This window comes from Lissotriton vulgaris, chromosome 5 (genome assembly GCF_964263255.1).
Source record: "Lissotriton vulgaris chromosome 5, aLisVul1.2, whole genome shotgun sequence".
Lineage (NCBI taxonomy): Eukaryota > Metazoa > Chordata > Amphibia > Caudata > Salamandridae > Lissotriton > Lissotriton vulgaris.
In genome coordinates, this window is record NC_141693.1 from 107,130,397 (window position 1) to 107,145,315 (window position 14,919).

The 14,919-nt window shown below is 48.0% G+C and overlaps 1 protein-coding gene across 1 annotated transcript in view; it reads right to left on the reverse strand.

Annotated features, from left to right (window-relative positions):
* LOC147710308 (uncharacterized) overlaps positions 1 to 14,919 on the reverse strand; it is a 70,262-nt gene that overhangs the window by 39,970 nt on the left and 15,373 nt on the right. The window contains exon 3 of the mRNA XM_086919345.1: positions 13,143 to 13,667. Coding sequence (XP_086775471.1) covers positions 13,143 to 13,667 — 525 coding nt within the window. The remainder of the gene's footprint in view (positions 1 to 13,142; positions 13,668 to 14,919) is intronic.

Consider the following 14,919-nt stretch of genomic DNA (forward strand, 5'->3'; position numbering starts at 1 on the left):
AGGCCATCACCACCCGGCCGGTCCTTACTTCACCCGATTTTAACAAACCTTTTGTGTTGCACACTGACGCCTCTGACTTTGGTATCGGGGCTGTGTTGTCCCAGGATTCAGGGGAGGGGGGTCTCCGCCCCGTTCTCTACATCAGTCGGAAGCTGTTTCCTAGAGAGGTTAGGTACCCGACTATTGAAAAGGAGTGCCTGGCCATCAGGTGGGCGGTGGACAAGTTACGTTACTACCTGGAAGGGCGATCCTTCCTGCTGTACACAGACCATGCCCCTCTCATATGGATGGCGAGGAACATGTCAAACAACCCTCGCGTCATGCGGTGGTTCCTGGCCTTGCAACCCTTTCGGTTTCAGGTCCGGCACCAGAAGGGGGCCGAGAACGTCCAGGCGGACTTTCTTTCTCGCTACCCTCTCCCCGATCGGGAGATTCCTAGGGGGGGGATGTGTGACGGGGGGGACCCCGACGAGGGCCCCCCAGGTATGCCTAGTAATGTGTCTACTTTGTCTTCCCAGAATACCGAGGCCTGGAATACCCCCGCCATCGTCCAGAGACGGCCTGCAGCGGTGCACCTGCGGGACTACCCCTTTAAGGGGGCGGAGACAGACTGGAGACACGCCCGGCCTGCCGACGTAAAACCCATTCCGGAATCCAGCCAGGTGTGCGAGACACCCGGAGGTGGAGTTGGAGGTTGGTGGAGCGAGTGGAGAGACAGCGGAGCAGTGTGGACGGAGGAGGAAGACGACGAGCGGAGGACGGACGAAGATCACGAGTGGACGAAGGAGGAAGAGCGCGAGCGGAGGACGGTGGAAGATCGGAGGTCGGAGGACGAGGACAGCGGAGAGAGAGGAGGAAGCTGGAGCCGGACGGAGTCGGAGACGAGTCAGAGCTACGGGACGACTCCAAGCAGGAAGGCGGCCGCCGGACCAGACAGCAGACCTGAGGTGGACTACCGCGGGAAGCCAGGGGGCTCTGCGGGACGCGCATCGCCCAGCCACACTAACACGGAAGTGTGGCTCACCCAGGTACGGTCCGATAACGCAACGTGGGGAGGTGGTAGACTAGGGAAGCCAGCCTAAAAGAAACCTGCACCCCCGCACACCCTTGGAGGGTTTTCCAAGGGTTCACGTCCCCCAGTCTGGGTTAGAGGTTGCACGTGTGATTTTCCCTCACTCCCTTCCCTGAGAGACATTCATCACAGCACCTTTATTGAGACAGACATTTTCTTTCTTTTCCTTCTCTTCTGGGACACCGGCGTAAAAGACCAACAGGACGGCGGGGAAAAGGCCTACGACACCCAGAAGACCTTGGGACTGGAGAGTAACAAGAGGACGGTCCAGGACGGAGGAGGCGGACCCACCCCTACCCTATTATAGAGTGCCTGTTCGCAAAAGGCGGTTGTACAAATCAATAAAATCTGCCCTACCCAGTATCCCAGTGTCTGTGAATCTCTTCGAGAACCCCGCGATACAGACACAGCCCCGGTCTGAAAGCTCACACTAATATACATATACCAAATTGTGATTCAGTAACTTGTTACTGAATTGCAGTTTGGTTTAGTGAATCAGTATTTAGATCGGGCGTGTTTAGGTCTTCCCTACCAAATACCAAATCGTAGTAGTACGTATGAAGGTTTTTTCTAAGCATGGGCGGAAAATCCGTTCCGCTCGCGGATTTTGCAGGATTTTCGGTAAATTCGCAATCCGGGAGATTCGCGAATTTCCCGCAAAATCCGCGAGCGGAACGGATTGGGTCAAAAGTTCAAGCTGACTTTTGTAACTCTTTTAGAATGGCGCCGGCAAGCTGCCAGAGCCATTCTAAAATAGTTACAAAAGTCAGCTTCAACAGGAAGCTCTAATAGATAAAGTAAAGCAGGTGCTCGAGTTGAAGCTCAAATTCAGTTACACAATCATTAATCACCCCAAACTTGGGGTGATTAATGATTGTGTAACTTAATTTGACCTTCAACTTGAGCACCTGCTTTACTTTATCTATTAGTGCTTCCTGTTGAAGCTCTTTGTAGCTATTTTAGAATGGCGCTGGCAGCTTGCCGGCGCCATTCTAAGTGGGGCTGAGGGCAGAAGTGCACAAAAGTGGGACAGAGGGCAGAAGGGGCCAAAAAATGAGTGGGGCAAAGGGCAGAAGGGCACAGAAACGAGTGGTACAGAGGGCAGAAGGGCATAAAAAACGAGAGGGTGGCAGTGATTAACCAGGCAAATAAAAAAAAAACGGGCAAAGCTCCCCGCGAACACCCGCGAACACCCGCGAACACGCAAAGCGCCCCGCGAACACCCACGAACACGCAAAAATATAAAAATCCGCAAATTCGCGAATTTTGTGGATTGCAAATTCGCAAATCCACAAATTCACGGATTGCGAATTCGCAAAATTCGCCCATGCTTAGTTTTTTCAACTCAATGACGATTGCAAAACATTCCTTTTTTTACTACACCTCAGATGAAGTGGTAACCATTTGCCAATGGGAAGGGTTCTCCAAGGAATCCATTCCCCTTTGAGAATGCTCAACAAAATATTTTTATGAGCAGGAACTTGTCCCTGGACCACTGCCTACTCTTAAAAAATGTAACTGAAAAGATTACTTTTCTCTTTTTTAAATGCATCCAGTTTTCCTTTAAGGCTATTTAAGACTTGTACTTTTTTGTACATTAGGGATTTTTTTTCCTAATTAAGATTCAGTAAGAATCGCAATTAGCAAATCGCTGTCTCTATATTTTGGACATATGGCCCATTATCCTTTAATGATATTCAAAGAGTTGGGTGCGTTGTGACTGCCTGTTCGGGGCCTCAATGACGATGAACAGACTACCTTAGTGAATCCCTGTCTGGTTGCTTGACGAGTATAAATGCTTTGCCTTATACTAAGAATGCATTTTACTTCAGGCACCTGCAGTTTGTGGGCAGTCATGAAACTGCTTGGCACTAGTTCATCCTTGTGTCTTCACCCAGAGCTGAGATTATGCCTTTGTTGGAGTCTCCTCTGCCCTTGTCTAACAAGGAGCCCAAACTTGCTGAAAGTCCCTACATCAGTGGGTTCTCACATCCTGCAGTCACTAAATAACTAATGTATACCTCTCTCTCTCTTCCTCTTTGACTTTCTAGTTCAGTGCCTTTCCCTTGTGACCCCCTGCAGCCATGTTCTCTGTCATCTGTCTTTGATTTCCAAGTTGTTTTATTTTGTTTTAGGTTTCCAACAACAACCTCATGTCAGTTTAAAAAAAATGTTCGCTTGTGATGGAAATCTCTGCAGAAGGCAGTTTTAATACCATTTTGTGCTGGGTTTGCATCACAAAAGGGACACAAGCCAGCACAAAATGTTGTTTTTTGTAGTTTACTTTCCAGTGCATAACTTGTTTTGCACTAGAAAGTAGTCTAAAAGTCACACAAACCCGCCCAAAGCAATGCTTTAAGTTCCTTAAGGCCAAGGGGGTGTTTCATAAGTGATACTAGAGCGTTCGCATGCAACCACCTATGCTTTTTGATACAAAACCCTATCTACTAACAATAGTAGCTTCAAAAATCAATGCAACTTGAAAGCAGACATTTGAAGGAGAAATGTTTAATTTCCTCTTTCTTTTCCAAATGTGTTTGTGTGCTGCACTGTACAGCACACGCTCAAAGTAGTAAAGGTTTTTAAAGTGGTCTTGGCATAGTATTTTACTGGAAGGCTACCTAACCTATGCTAGACTCACTCAGACACCCTTGCACTATGGCGTAAAGGCGTGTGTGTGGCGCCCAGCACAGGGGAGGGGAGTGACCTATCTCTATAGACATGCCACTCTTGTGCTCTCCCTCCTTGTTATGCTACTCAGTGCAGCATTTTTGGTTCTGCGTTGGCTGACAGTTTGGTAAATCTGGCCCCTAGTGTTCTTCGAATCCAGCAGATTTCTAGACCGCCTAATCAACAAAGTAAGCACAAAACCTGAGAATCTGCTGCATAGCTTAGACTCAGTCACTCAAAGGAGTCCAAGCATCTTGTATAGGGAAGCCATAATACAATGCGTATAAATAAGTGGTAAGCAAGGGTAGTGCAGCTTCCATGAGGTCACTCTGAGCAAATCACCAAGCTGAGAGCAAATCCCAGTACCGGTAAGAGCTGGCGAGATGGGTAAGCAGCGTCACATGAGTGTGCCTCCTAACACTGGTCCAGCAGCAGCTGATGTGTTGTTTTGAAGTGGCACTGCATGCACTAGGTGCACCACTGGCCTCATTGACATAATAAAGTTAGGAGACTTGAAGTAGAAGTGGCATTTTGTGGTCAATTCTTGTAGATCAATGCAAACAATTTTTCTTTTGTGTAAATATAAAGTTTCAAGATGAAGGATAAGTGATACCGGAAAAACAACTGTCAGAAGGAGGGTCAAGGGGACTATGCTTAACGACCTATCAAGCTAATACCCCTTACAAACTATGCTACAACAACAAAAACTTGAAGGTCTAGAAGGCTGAGCAAGAAAAAAGCCCCAAATAAAAAGAAACACAAACTACAGTCACAACTTACGGTGAGGGACCATCAGGTGTAAATAAGTCCTATCAGCCCACCCATATGGCGGAGCATCGTCATCTAGGACCTTTAGAACAGGTTCTATTTGACCAAGCCCAGGAGTAGTGGCTTAATGTCAGTGGATCCTTGTTCAAAGGAGAGATGTATCCTCACCGCAAGTGGTGCTGATAAAGTGCAGTGCTCAAAAAATGTATGGTAGTGATTAAGATGACGGTCAGGGTAAAAAAATATGTTTATTAGTATCTACCTTGATGTCAGGTTTAAAAACAGTGTGAAAATATCACTAACAGTAAGCTTGGAATTTTAGGCCAACATGTTTCTGCCGTCTTGGTAAAGGTTTACCGGCATTCTTCAGGGTCACTCTGAGCAAATCACCAAGCTGAGAGCAAATCCCAGTACCGGTAAGAGCTGGCGAGATGGGTAAGCAGCGTCACATGCGAGTGCCTCCTGACACTGGTCCAGCAGCAGCTGATGTGTTGTTTTGAAGGGGCACTGCATGCACTAGGTGCACCACTGGCCTGATTGACATAATAAAGTTAAGAGACTTGAAGTAGAAGTGGCATTTTGTGGTCAATTCTTGTAGCTCAATGCAAACAATTTTTCTTTTGTGTAAATATAAAGTTTCAAGATGAAGGATAAGTGATACCCCCACACAACAACCGCATACTTGACTGTCCTTTCCCTGTTTTTCGTCTAGAGAGAATCCACACAATTTCCACCTAAGTAAGCCCTTGGAAGTTGTGCCTTGGTCTCCACACATCAGTAAAGGCTTCTCTAGAGCTTTCTTGGGAGATTATCTTCTCTGAGGAGGAATAGACCGGCCCAGTCTGATTGGCTGGACACATGAACAGTAAGGCTTCCCTGCGTAGCAGCTCAGTGACCATCTTCTGTACCTGGACCTATTTACACCCGGTTACTGTGGTCAATCCTGACCATGGAGTTGGTGTTCTGCCCATTTTGTTGTAGGCGTGACTATGCCTGAAAGCCTTACTGAAGGTCTGCTGGCCTGCTCTTCTGGGGTTGCTGCTACCCCAGTTATGCATGGAGGCCCAGGCAGCCCAAGAGATCTCAGATGCAGACAAAAGCCTGAAGTCTCCTCATCCTCTCACCACGATTCTGGGGGTTAATAACTGTACAAACAACCTCAGTGACAACTGATGTTTGTGAACATCTTCTGAGCCCCTTAAATACCTCACCAGAGATGTGTGAATGCAAACAGATTGCCGCTACTGAGTGCTAGCATGCCATATAGTGAACATAATTCTCATTGTACCAACTTTTAATATTTTGTTTATTGTTTCCTGATTATGCCCAGCGAAGCAGTCTAGCACTTCGTTGGCTGGCCAGCTAACAGATCAAGAGGCCATCATGGTCTGTAGCTTGTACATTTACATCCTCTGCTGTTGTAGAGGCTGCACCTGCCCCTGTTGTGTAGTAAAATGCACCACTTCCCAGCTGCTTAGCTCCTCAAGACTCTGCCGCGTTCTCTGCCCTCGAGGCCTCAGGTTCGGTCCTGCTGTCGGGTGACCGCTGCCCCGTTTAGTATTTAATTTTGTTGGTAATCTTAGTCTGAAGTAGTGTTTTTTGGGTGCAACTTTCGTTTAGTTTTGTTTAGTTCAGTGTTCGTTGGCATCTCTGTTTTCCTTGCTTCATTTAGGGGTTGGTTTACTGCCTCCCCGCTGCTCCAGCTGTTTTCCCGTTCCCACCATTTTCCTCACTCCCGTTGGTTCCTGCACCCACCCTCACACCTCCCTGACATCCCCTCCCACCTCCCAGGACTACTAATGGAGGCTGCTTTGCAACCAAGCCGCCAGAATGCCAAACACACTCCAAAGGCAAGACCGTCTACGCCCATCTGTGCTTGGATCGCGTCCAGCCCCAGAACCCCTGGACCTCTGGCCACCTGCCGATGCACTGCCAAGTAACTCCTGGACCTGGACCCCAGACATCGGAACAACAGCTGCTGCACTTTTTCCCTGCAATCAACCAAAGGACCCTTCACCTGCCTATTGCCACTTCTACTGCAACACAGGACTGCCAGCCCGCACTAGATCCTGCACTGCTTCAACCCAGAAGACCACAAACTGCAACTGCTCGAATGCATCCTGCTCAACGCCCAATTCCTCTGCCAACATGCCACCGAAATATGGGACACTATCACTACTCTCTACCCAGAATTTGCCTTTGTACCTGACACCTGGCTCAATCCCTTCTCAAACCCAGACATCACCACCCCAACACCAGACGACTACAAGATGATACACACATCCCGCACCAACATACATGGCGGGACCATTGCCATCATCCTCAAGGAAACCAACCAATACATCACCACTAACAACAACTCCACACCTCCCAAGCAACATCTGAACTACCAGCTACAGACTGACGCCAAGACTACGATAAGAGGCACCCTCGCTTACAGACTCCTGGGACCCTGACTGGCTTTCTGCAAAGCCATCTCCAACTTCATCGCCCCAGTAGCCATCCACTTGACGTAAATAATTAATTTACTCTCTTAATTTCTATGCAGGTAAGTACTTAATCAATAATAACTCAGATCGGATGAAAAAAGACAGAGTCCGTGGTGTTAGAGTTTCTAAGGGTTTTATTCCTCATAAAGGAATGGTCATGACCAGGATATCGGATTCTGACCACCACAGGGGTGTCAGAAGGGATAGAGCGCTGCATTTTATTAACAATACATAGCTTATATACTTAATTCACATCATAAGCAATAGTGCAGGAGGCGTAACAGCTGAGAGAAGTCAAGATAACAGTATACACGTGGTACTGGTACGTAATCAAGAGGCGTGAACTAGGCGTGAACTGGAGGTGTGTGCTAGAAACGTCACTGATAGGTGTCACAAAGGGGTGGCACTAATGGAATTGTTGCAATGTCAGCAGAAATCGGAAGCTTGGATGCGCGCGCAGCTGCATGACGTGTGAATTACGTGAAGCTGGAGGGTGCAGGGGACTTGACATTTACATTGACGGAAAGAGACAGAAGTCTGGCATGTCAGATCAACTTGTACTTCTATCATATCTGATATCTGATGTTTAGGAACCATATTATCTGGACGGAAAGGTCTCTAGGGCAGAAGCTATTCTATGCTAACTGTGGATGCATGTATAAGCGCCTAAGTGTCTGCATGAGAAGCGTGGGGGCTCGGGGCCTTCCATGGGAGCATGGTAACAGAGGCTATGAATTACTTGCACTGAGACAGGTCGGCCCTTTGGCTCTGCAGCTGGAGAGGATGTTTACTGAAGCTAGTAGGCAGGAATGTATTCTCGAGGAGCGGAACAGATAACTCGAAGGTTATAGTCAGTCTTGGCAGAAAGCAGGCTGAGCTGAGCGCGAGGGGCCGCGCTGGAAGTAAGTCAGAGTTCACGGGTACAGAGGCAGCCTGGGCAGAGGCTGTCAGAGTCAGAAGCCAGGAAAGAGGCTCGATGGCAGAAATTCAGGGCCTACTCTGTCAGAGCAGGAAAAACATGTAAAGTACACTACAAAAAGACGGTGTCACAGCATACTTAGGAACGGACTATATAATCCATTCAGGGTGGATCTGAAAGAGGACAAGTTAACGTTGGACGCAAATGTATTTGCGTCTTCATAGCTGACACAGGAGGGAAGTTACATGCACTTTAAGCTGGTACATGGAGTCGGTGGGGTACGCGCTAGGGAACATAACATGACCAAAAATTTATATTTCCTCACACTCCTACCACTACGTCCTACTCAGCTATCTCTATTTCCATGCTGACAACCCCAACAACGCCAACTCCACCATCCTCATGGGAGAACCTGAACAACATCAGCCTCACCTATCTGGCCACCGAACCCACGCACAAAGCCGGACACACCCTCAACTTCCTTTTCACCTCCTGCGACAGAATCAAATTCAGCCATATCACAGAAGTAACCTGGACCGATCACTCCCTCATTCACTTCACCATCTTTGATGCTCTGCACACTGTCTACAGCATCACAGGTACTCACACCTCAACTCAGCTGGAGCAAGGACAATGAGACACAGTGGACACAGGCCCTCGGCAGAACCCAACCCAAAGCTTCATCAGACCTTTACCAGGCCGTCCAGTACTTCTCCGCATGGATAACCAAATGCGCGGACAGAGTCACCCCGATGAAACCACAAAAACTAGCAAAACCTCAAAACCTCAAAACAAGCCAGCTGGTACACCCCAGAGCTCAGAGCCACCAAGCACAACTGCTACCTACTTGAGAAACAGTGGCCAACCACAAGGAACCCCTCCAACAGAGCTACTCACAAAGCAGCCCTCAGCAACTACCACCTGTGCATTGAGGATGCCAAGAGAGCAGCCATCTCAGCTCTCATCAATACCGCTGCCAACCTCTTGAAAGAACTCTTCAAAATAGTCAAGGAATTCTCCAACTTGGCAGCCACAGAGAACACCATCTACCCCTCCCAAGAGCACTGGGACACCCTCTCAATTACTTCCACAGCAAGATTTCCACCATCTACAACCACCTGGACCCCCAACCCACTGCACTCAACCCCAACAGCCTCAATCAAACAGAGCACACCAGCCAAATGATCCCCACCTGGTCTCCGCTCACAAATTAGACCACCTTGGCCATCATGTCTTCCATCCACTGTGGGGCACCCTCCGACGCCTACCCCCACCATCTCTTCAGTTTCAGAGTCAACATAATCAGCACGGAACTCACCAGCATTATCAACACTTTCATCTCCACAATAGCCTTCCCGGACAGATGGAAACACATAGAGGTCAGCTATTCCTTTTGGCCAGTGGCGTAACAAAGACCCATGCAGCCCTGGTGCGGGGGGCAGAGCTCCAGGGGACCCCCTCAGCACAATAGCCTGGTCTGAAAGCACCTGAGTGCGGTCAGAGGGGCCCCCTCCATGTACTTTAAGGGGGGGCCCCTCCAGTTTCGTTATGCCACTGCTTTTGGCTATTTCTTCTAATAAATGTGGTCTTGTACCCCTGCAATCATGTTTCCCCATCTGAGGTCCGCAGAGAGTGTGAATTAGTAATGAGAACAAAGAAAAGAAAACAGTACAAAAATGCACACAGTCCTCTTTTTGATGGCCAGGAAAAATCACATTCACACACATGACATATAGATCAGACCCCCCATCTTTCCCAGCGCCAACAATTATTTGCGCCAATTACCTGCTCCATGAGGGGTGATTGCTGGTCACAGTGGGTCACTGTTGTGCTAATTGTGTGGGTGCTCCAATGAACTTGTGCAGCATGCCCTGCAGTGCTTATTGCCCAGCCCCTCCCAATAATGCTACCACGCTCATGCGGTACAAAAGGGGGTGGTGATGGGCGGAGCATCTAAACCAATCATAAACTCACACCCAGTCACCAGATCTGGGTTTAATCCATCATCATTCTTCAGCTCACTCTGCCACCCCAGTTCAGACATGGCCATATGCAAATCAGTCTGACCCTGTGCCTGATGGGAACAGTCCAGCCCGAACTGCCAAACCATGCCTTCCCTCGACCGGAAACAAGCTTCCTAGGACCGGTTTCTGGCATTACAGCCGTCTTCAGCCAGGCTTACTTGAATCCAGTGGCAAAGTGAGCAAGGGACTCACGTCTAAGCATACCCTGCCAACTTATGGCGAACAAAGCGGTACAAAAGGGGGTGGTGATGGACGGAGCATCTGAACCAATCAAACACTCACACCCAGTCAACAGATCTGGGTTTAATCCATCACCATTCTTCAGCCCACTCTGCCACCCCAGTTCAGACATGGCCATATGCAAATCAGTCTGACCCTGTGTCTCATGGGAACAGTCCAGCCCGAACTGCCAAACCATGCCTTCCCTCGACCGGAAACAAGCTTCCTAGGACCGGTTTCTGGCATTACAGCCGTCTTCAGCCAGGCTTACTTGAATCCAGTGGCAAAGTGAGCAAGGGACTCACGTCTAAGCATACCCTGCCAACTTATGGCGAACAAAGCGGTACAAAAGGGGGGTGGTGATGGACGGAGCATCTGAACCAATCAAACACTCACAGCCAGTCAACAGATCTGGGTTTAATCCATCACACGCTCATGCAGCACAAAATCTAGAGTGCTGGTAGTTTGTAAATAGTACAGAACAACACATGTACACCTGTGTTCGACAATGACTGCAGTTGGTGGTGGGCTACAAGCATATCAAATGCAGGATTATAGAAAGCTCCAGCTGACTTCAGTTCTGTGCAAGCTGATTGAAGAAAGCATGCTACGCACTTTTAATTTGCTCCACGATATTGTAGAAAGTTTGGTCTGAAATTTCCTAGCCTGTCTCAACCCAGCTCGGCAAAAAGCCTGCCCTCCGCCATGATTACCCAATGGGAATGACAGGTGAAAGGCAAGCATATGCTGCTGACATCACATACGTGATGATGATGCATATTCAACATGCCCGGACCAGGGTGGGCCAGCCTGTGAAGACATACCAGGCAGACTCGAAAGGAGAGAAACATTTTATAGACTCTGCCCTGTAAAATAATTTCTGGGGCTGATCACCATAAACCACTGGCACAAATTAAGCACTGGGGGAAAGTCTGCCAAACTATCTATGGAAGCACCAATTAAATATAACAGTAGCTTCAAAAACATTCATAGCTCTCTCTCACCACCAATGGCCAATTTAATTTCTGTGTGTACGGGGAGTCAACATGCTCGCTAAAGTGTTATTTCTTTAACCTGTTCTGTTCTTGCGTCGGCCACTACCTACATCGAACGCCCGCACCGTATTGGAATGTCTGCCGCGGTAAACGGGTTAAAGTTAGCTGGTAGCCTGAGACATCAGTCCCTTCTTGTACGCCGTAAACTGAAGGCATCCTTTCACCATTATTTCTCAGAGTTCGTTCCTCGCAGGCCTCACTATCAGTCGTCTAATACAAACAACAAGCCTCTCTCTAACAAAAAGCATGATAACGCACTTGTAGAAGAAAGAATCAACACACTGGCAACATTAAAAAAAAACAGCTATAAAGATGGGCAGAGAAAGTCAACAAAGTGCCAGTAAGGATTGAGTGCAAGACCACAGGCATAGGGGAGTGATCAGACGGCTATTGTAAGCTTGGCATTACACTTACACCACACATGCCAAGCGCTGCAAACAATCCAGACTTTGTTTAAGAAACTGAGAAGCAGTTAAAATGTTTTCACCGGGATCGCAAACTACTTCAGTAACTAAAGACGCTCAAAAGAAGTCGACAAGTTATGCAATTTTAATTTTTATTTAAAAAAAGAAGACTTTGGTTAAGTTAAGTACTCTTAAGTAAGGAGTGAAAGGTTACGTCCGCAATCTCGGGAACTTCCCGAAGCGCTTTGGTTTGCGCTAGGGCAGCGAAGCGGCTTTGAAGTCTTCCACTCTCCCTACTTGTACTTACATCTTTGAGGCGGGCAGAACTCAACACCGGTCAAGAGTTGTTTTCCCACCGTACGGTCTTGTCGCCGTTAAGCAGTAGGCTTCCACGGTCGGGTCTGTAAGAAGCTGACGTGAGCAGGAAAGGGTGTGGCAGCAGCGCGTGCAAAGCGGAGTTTAAGGCGGATATTGACAAGAGGCTGTGAGGTGCGGTAATAGAAAACGTACGCTCAGAGACGGACAACCAAAAAAAAATAATCGTATTTTGCGCTAAAAGCGCTTTATTGTTGGGAGCCGGTGCCCACCCGGCGTGGATTTGCCCCACTAAATTGTTATTTAGTCTGCGAGTGCCCACCTCGCTTATGTGCCGTTTTATTTCTACTTCGGCTGCCCACGCCGATATTTGGATTGCCTTGCCGCCTGCCTGTCTGAAAACGGGCCGCCGCGCTGCCCGCGGCGACCCGGAAGCTCTTGGCCGGCCGGCCAATCCGCTCGCGGCCGACCGGAATTCCCGCCTCCTGATGTCCGTGAGAAGGCGGCCTGCCGGCACATGGAGCGCCCTGCCGGTCCTGGGTAGCCCGGGTCCCCAGGAGGGGGCCCGGGGAGAAGGAGGAGTGTGGTGCCTGTTGCGGGGCTCCTCTGACCTGAGGGAGCCCCGATCCAGAAGAGGAGACGCGCCGTGAGGAGCAGAGCGCGAGAGGAGCCCCGCAAGAAGAGAGCAGCCGGTGAGTGGGGCCCAGGGCTGATGTGAAGTTAGAGTCCCCCGTAGGGGACTCCGTGCCTGCCTGTGTGTATGCCTGGGGGGGAGGAGGGGGAGTGTTTGCGCGTGTGCGTTTGTGCGCGAGGGAATGTGTGTGCGCATGCGTGATTGTGTGTGATTGAGAGAGAATGCGAGGCAGGGGATGTGCACGGCGACGTGCTCGCCCTTGAGGAGGAATCTGAGACAGCGAAGCGCGTGGGTGATCGCTGTCTCACATTCCCCCAGACACGCCAGCAAAAGATATCTTCGCAGACAAGCATACTTCGCATGCTTTTTAGGTCTGCTCGACCTAATAAGCATTCTCTGTCAAGGCTAAATGTTAAGCTAAGCTCTCTTGAACATCAAAATGTATGGCTGTTACAATACAAGGTACCAAGATCATGTCTGTGCAGCTAAAAGGAAATAATCCGTAATGTTGTTAACCATTGGGCATATTGGCCATAGGTGCTGTAACCAAAGCTGAAAGTATCAAAATCCTACCTTGCAGAAACACTGAAAAGTCTTGCAGCTCACAGGTACAGTTCCAAGGATTGCCTGTTAGTTTCACCATGGGGTATCTATGATCATCAAAAACATCCCTTTTTAGAGTTGTGAGTCTATTGTCCGATAAGTCGATCTGCGTAACCCTAGGTAGGTTGCTGAAGCTTCCACTGGACACCGAACGAATTTCATTCTTTGCTAAGTTTAGAATTGTTAGATTAAGGAAGCCAGACAGCATGTATGGTTTGAGTTCTTGAATCTTGTTCCCAGTCATTGTTAGGTTGTCTAAGCGGCCTGGATTGGAAAACCATGAGGGGGCAAATGTGGTGAGGTGGTTACCGTACAAAGCCAGCTTGGTGAGGCCTTGGAAGGCGTGGAGCGCCCCGGGCTCGATTCTTGTGATACCGCTGTTTGCAAGAGTCAGACTGGTCACAGATTTCAAATTTGCACTCGAGAAGACAGTTGAATTGATGACCCCGATGTTCGTTAATATAAAAAGAATGGACTTCAGGTTCTCCGGATAATCTACGGATGGAAAACACAAACATTCGTTAGAAGAGAAAAATAGAAACACATGAAATGTTGTCTCTTTGAAGCCAAATTTTGTAACTGTTCTCCAATTCTACTATTAAGTCTGTTTCTAATGTAGAATTTATGGTGGTAATGGTAATGTGGTTACAATATGACTATTATAAAAGAGCAATCTGAAAGCACACTGATCTCTGTGCAACACAACAAATGAGAAGTAGTGGGTTTGTAGTTTTTGTACATTTTTCAAAGAGAGTTCTGTCAATTGAAAAACCACTGACGATGATACACAATTTCTAGGACTTGTAAATGTCTTCAACGCAGGGTTGGCTGCACACTGCTCTTTTTCATTCAATATAATCTTTTTGCCCCAACATATTTTCCCCAACCACCCTCATTCCTGCACATATAGTTATACCTGTTCCCTCTTCTGCTGCTCTACCCAGCTCCAGATGTTGAGAAGGAATGGGCCTGGCGAATGCGAGATCCGCCTTAGGATAGCAGCTGATAGTGGCAGCAACTTACTATAAACATTATAAAAGGGTCGTGTTTTAGTGTATGGGAGCACTCAAGCAAGCAAAATGCTATTTAGTCTGGAACAATGGAAATCCTTACACATTGACTAAAAAAGATGAAACTTTCTAACTACATGGGTGATGATTTAGAGGTGGGGTGACTATTAATCTGAAAAGTGGGGTCATCTCAATGGGGATAGTTTGACCATTGTGATGTTGAAAGAAGGCTCTTCATTTATGGGGGTCCTGCCAGCTCTACTTGCCAACTCGGGCCACAGACTGGCAGATTTGCATCAACAGCCAACATCTTAACCAGCTCGTCTCTGAGGTACTCCAAGCTGAGCTAAGGGAGCCAGATCCTCACAGATGGGATATGAGTTCAAAGGCACAAATAGAAATAAAGTGCACCCACCAGTGTTTCATCTTCAGTGGAAGTCATCTCAAGCAAAGGTCAGGAGCACACAACGAGATGACATCACCCCTCACAACTCATTTGGTCACCCATAGTCTTTAGGGTAGTGACATTGAAATCTTCCAATCATGTACTTTTATTTAATGCCCACTCCCCCCACCCACTCCCCTTACGTTGTAGAAGTTTTAGCCCTGGTCCATTTCAAATCAACTGATTGCACTAAAGTTTCACAATATACTGGTTTGTAGTAGGAACAAGTGGGCTGGATTACGGGGCGCTTCCGAAGACATGGAGTCATCTGGTATTCTAATCTTTTCTCTAA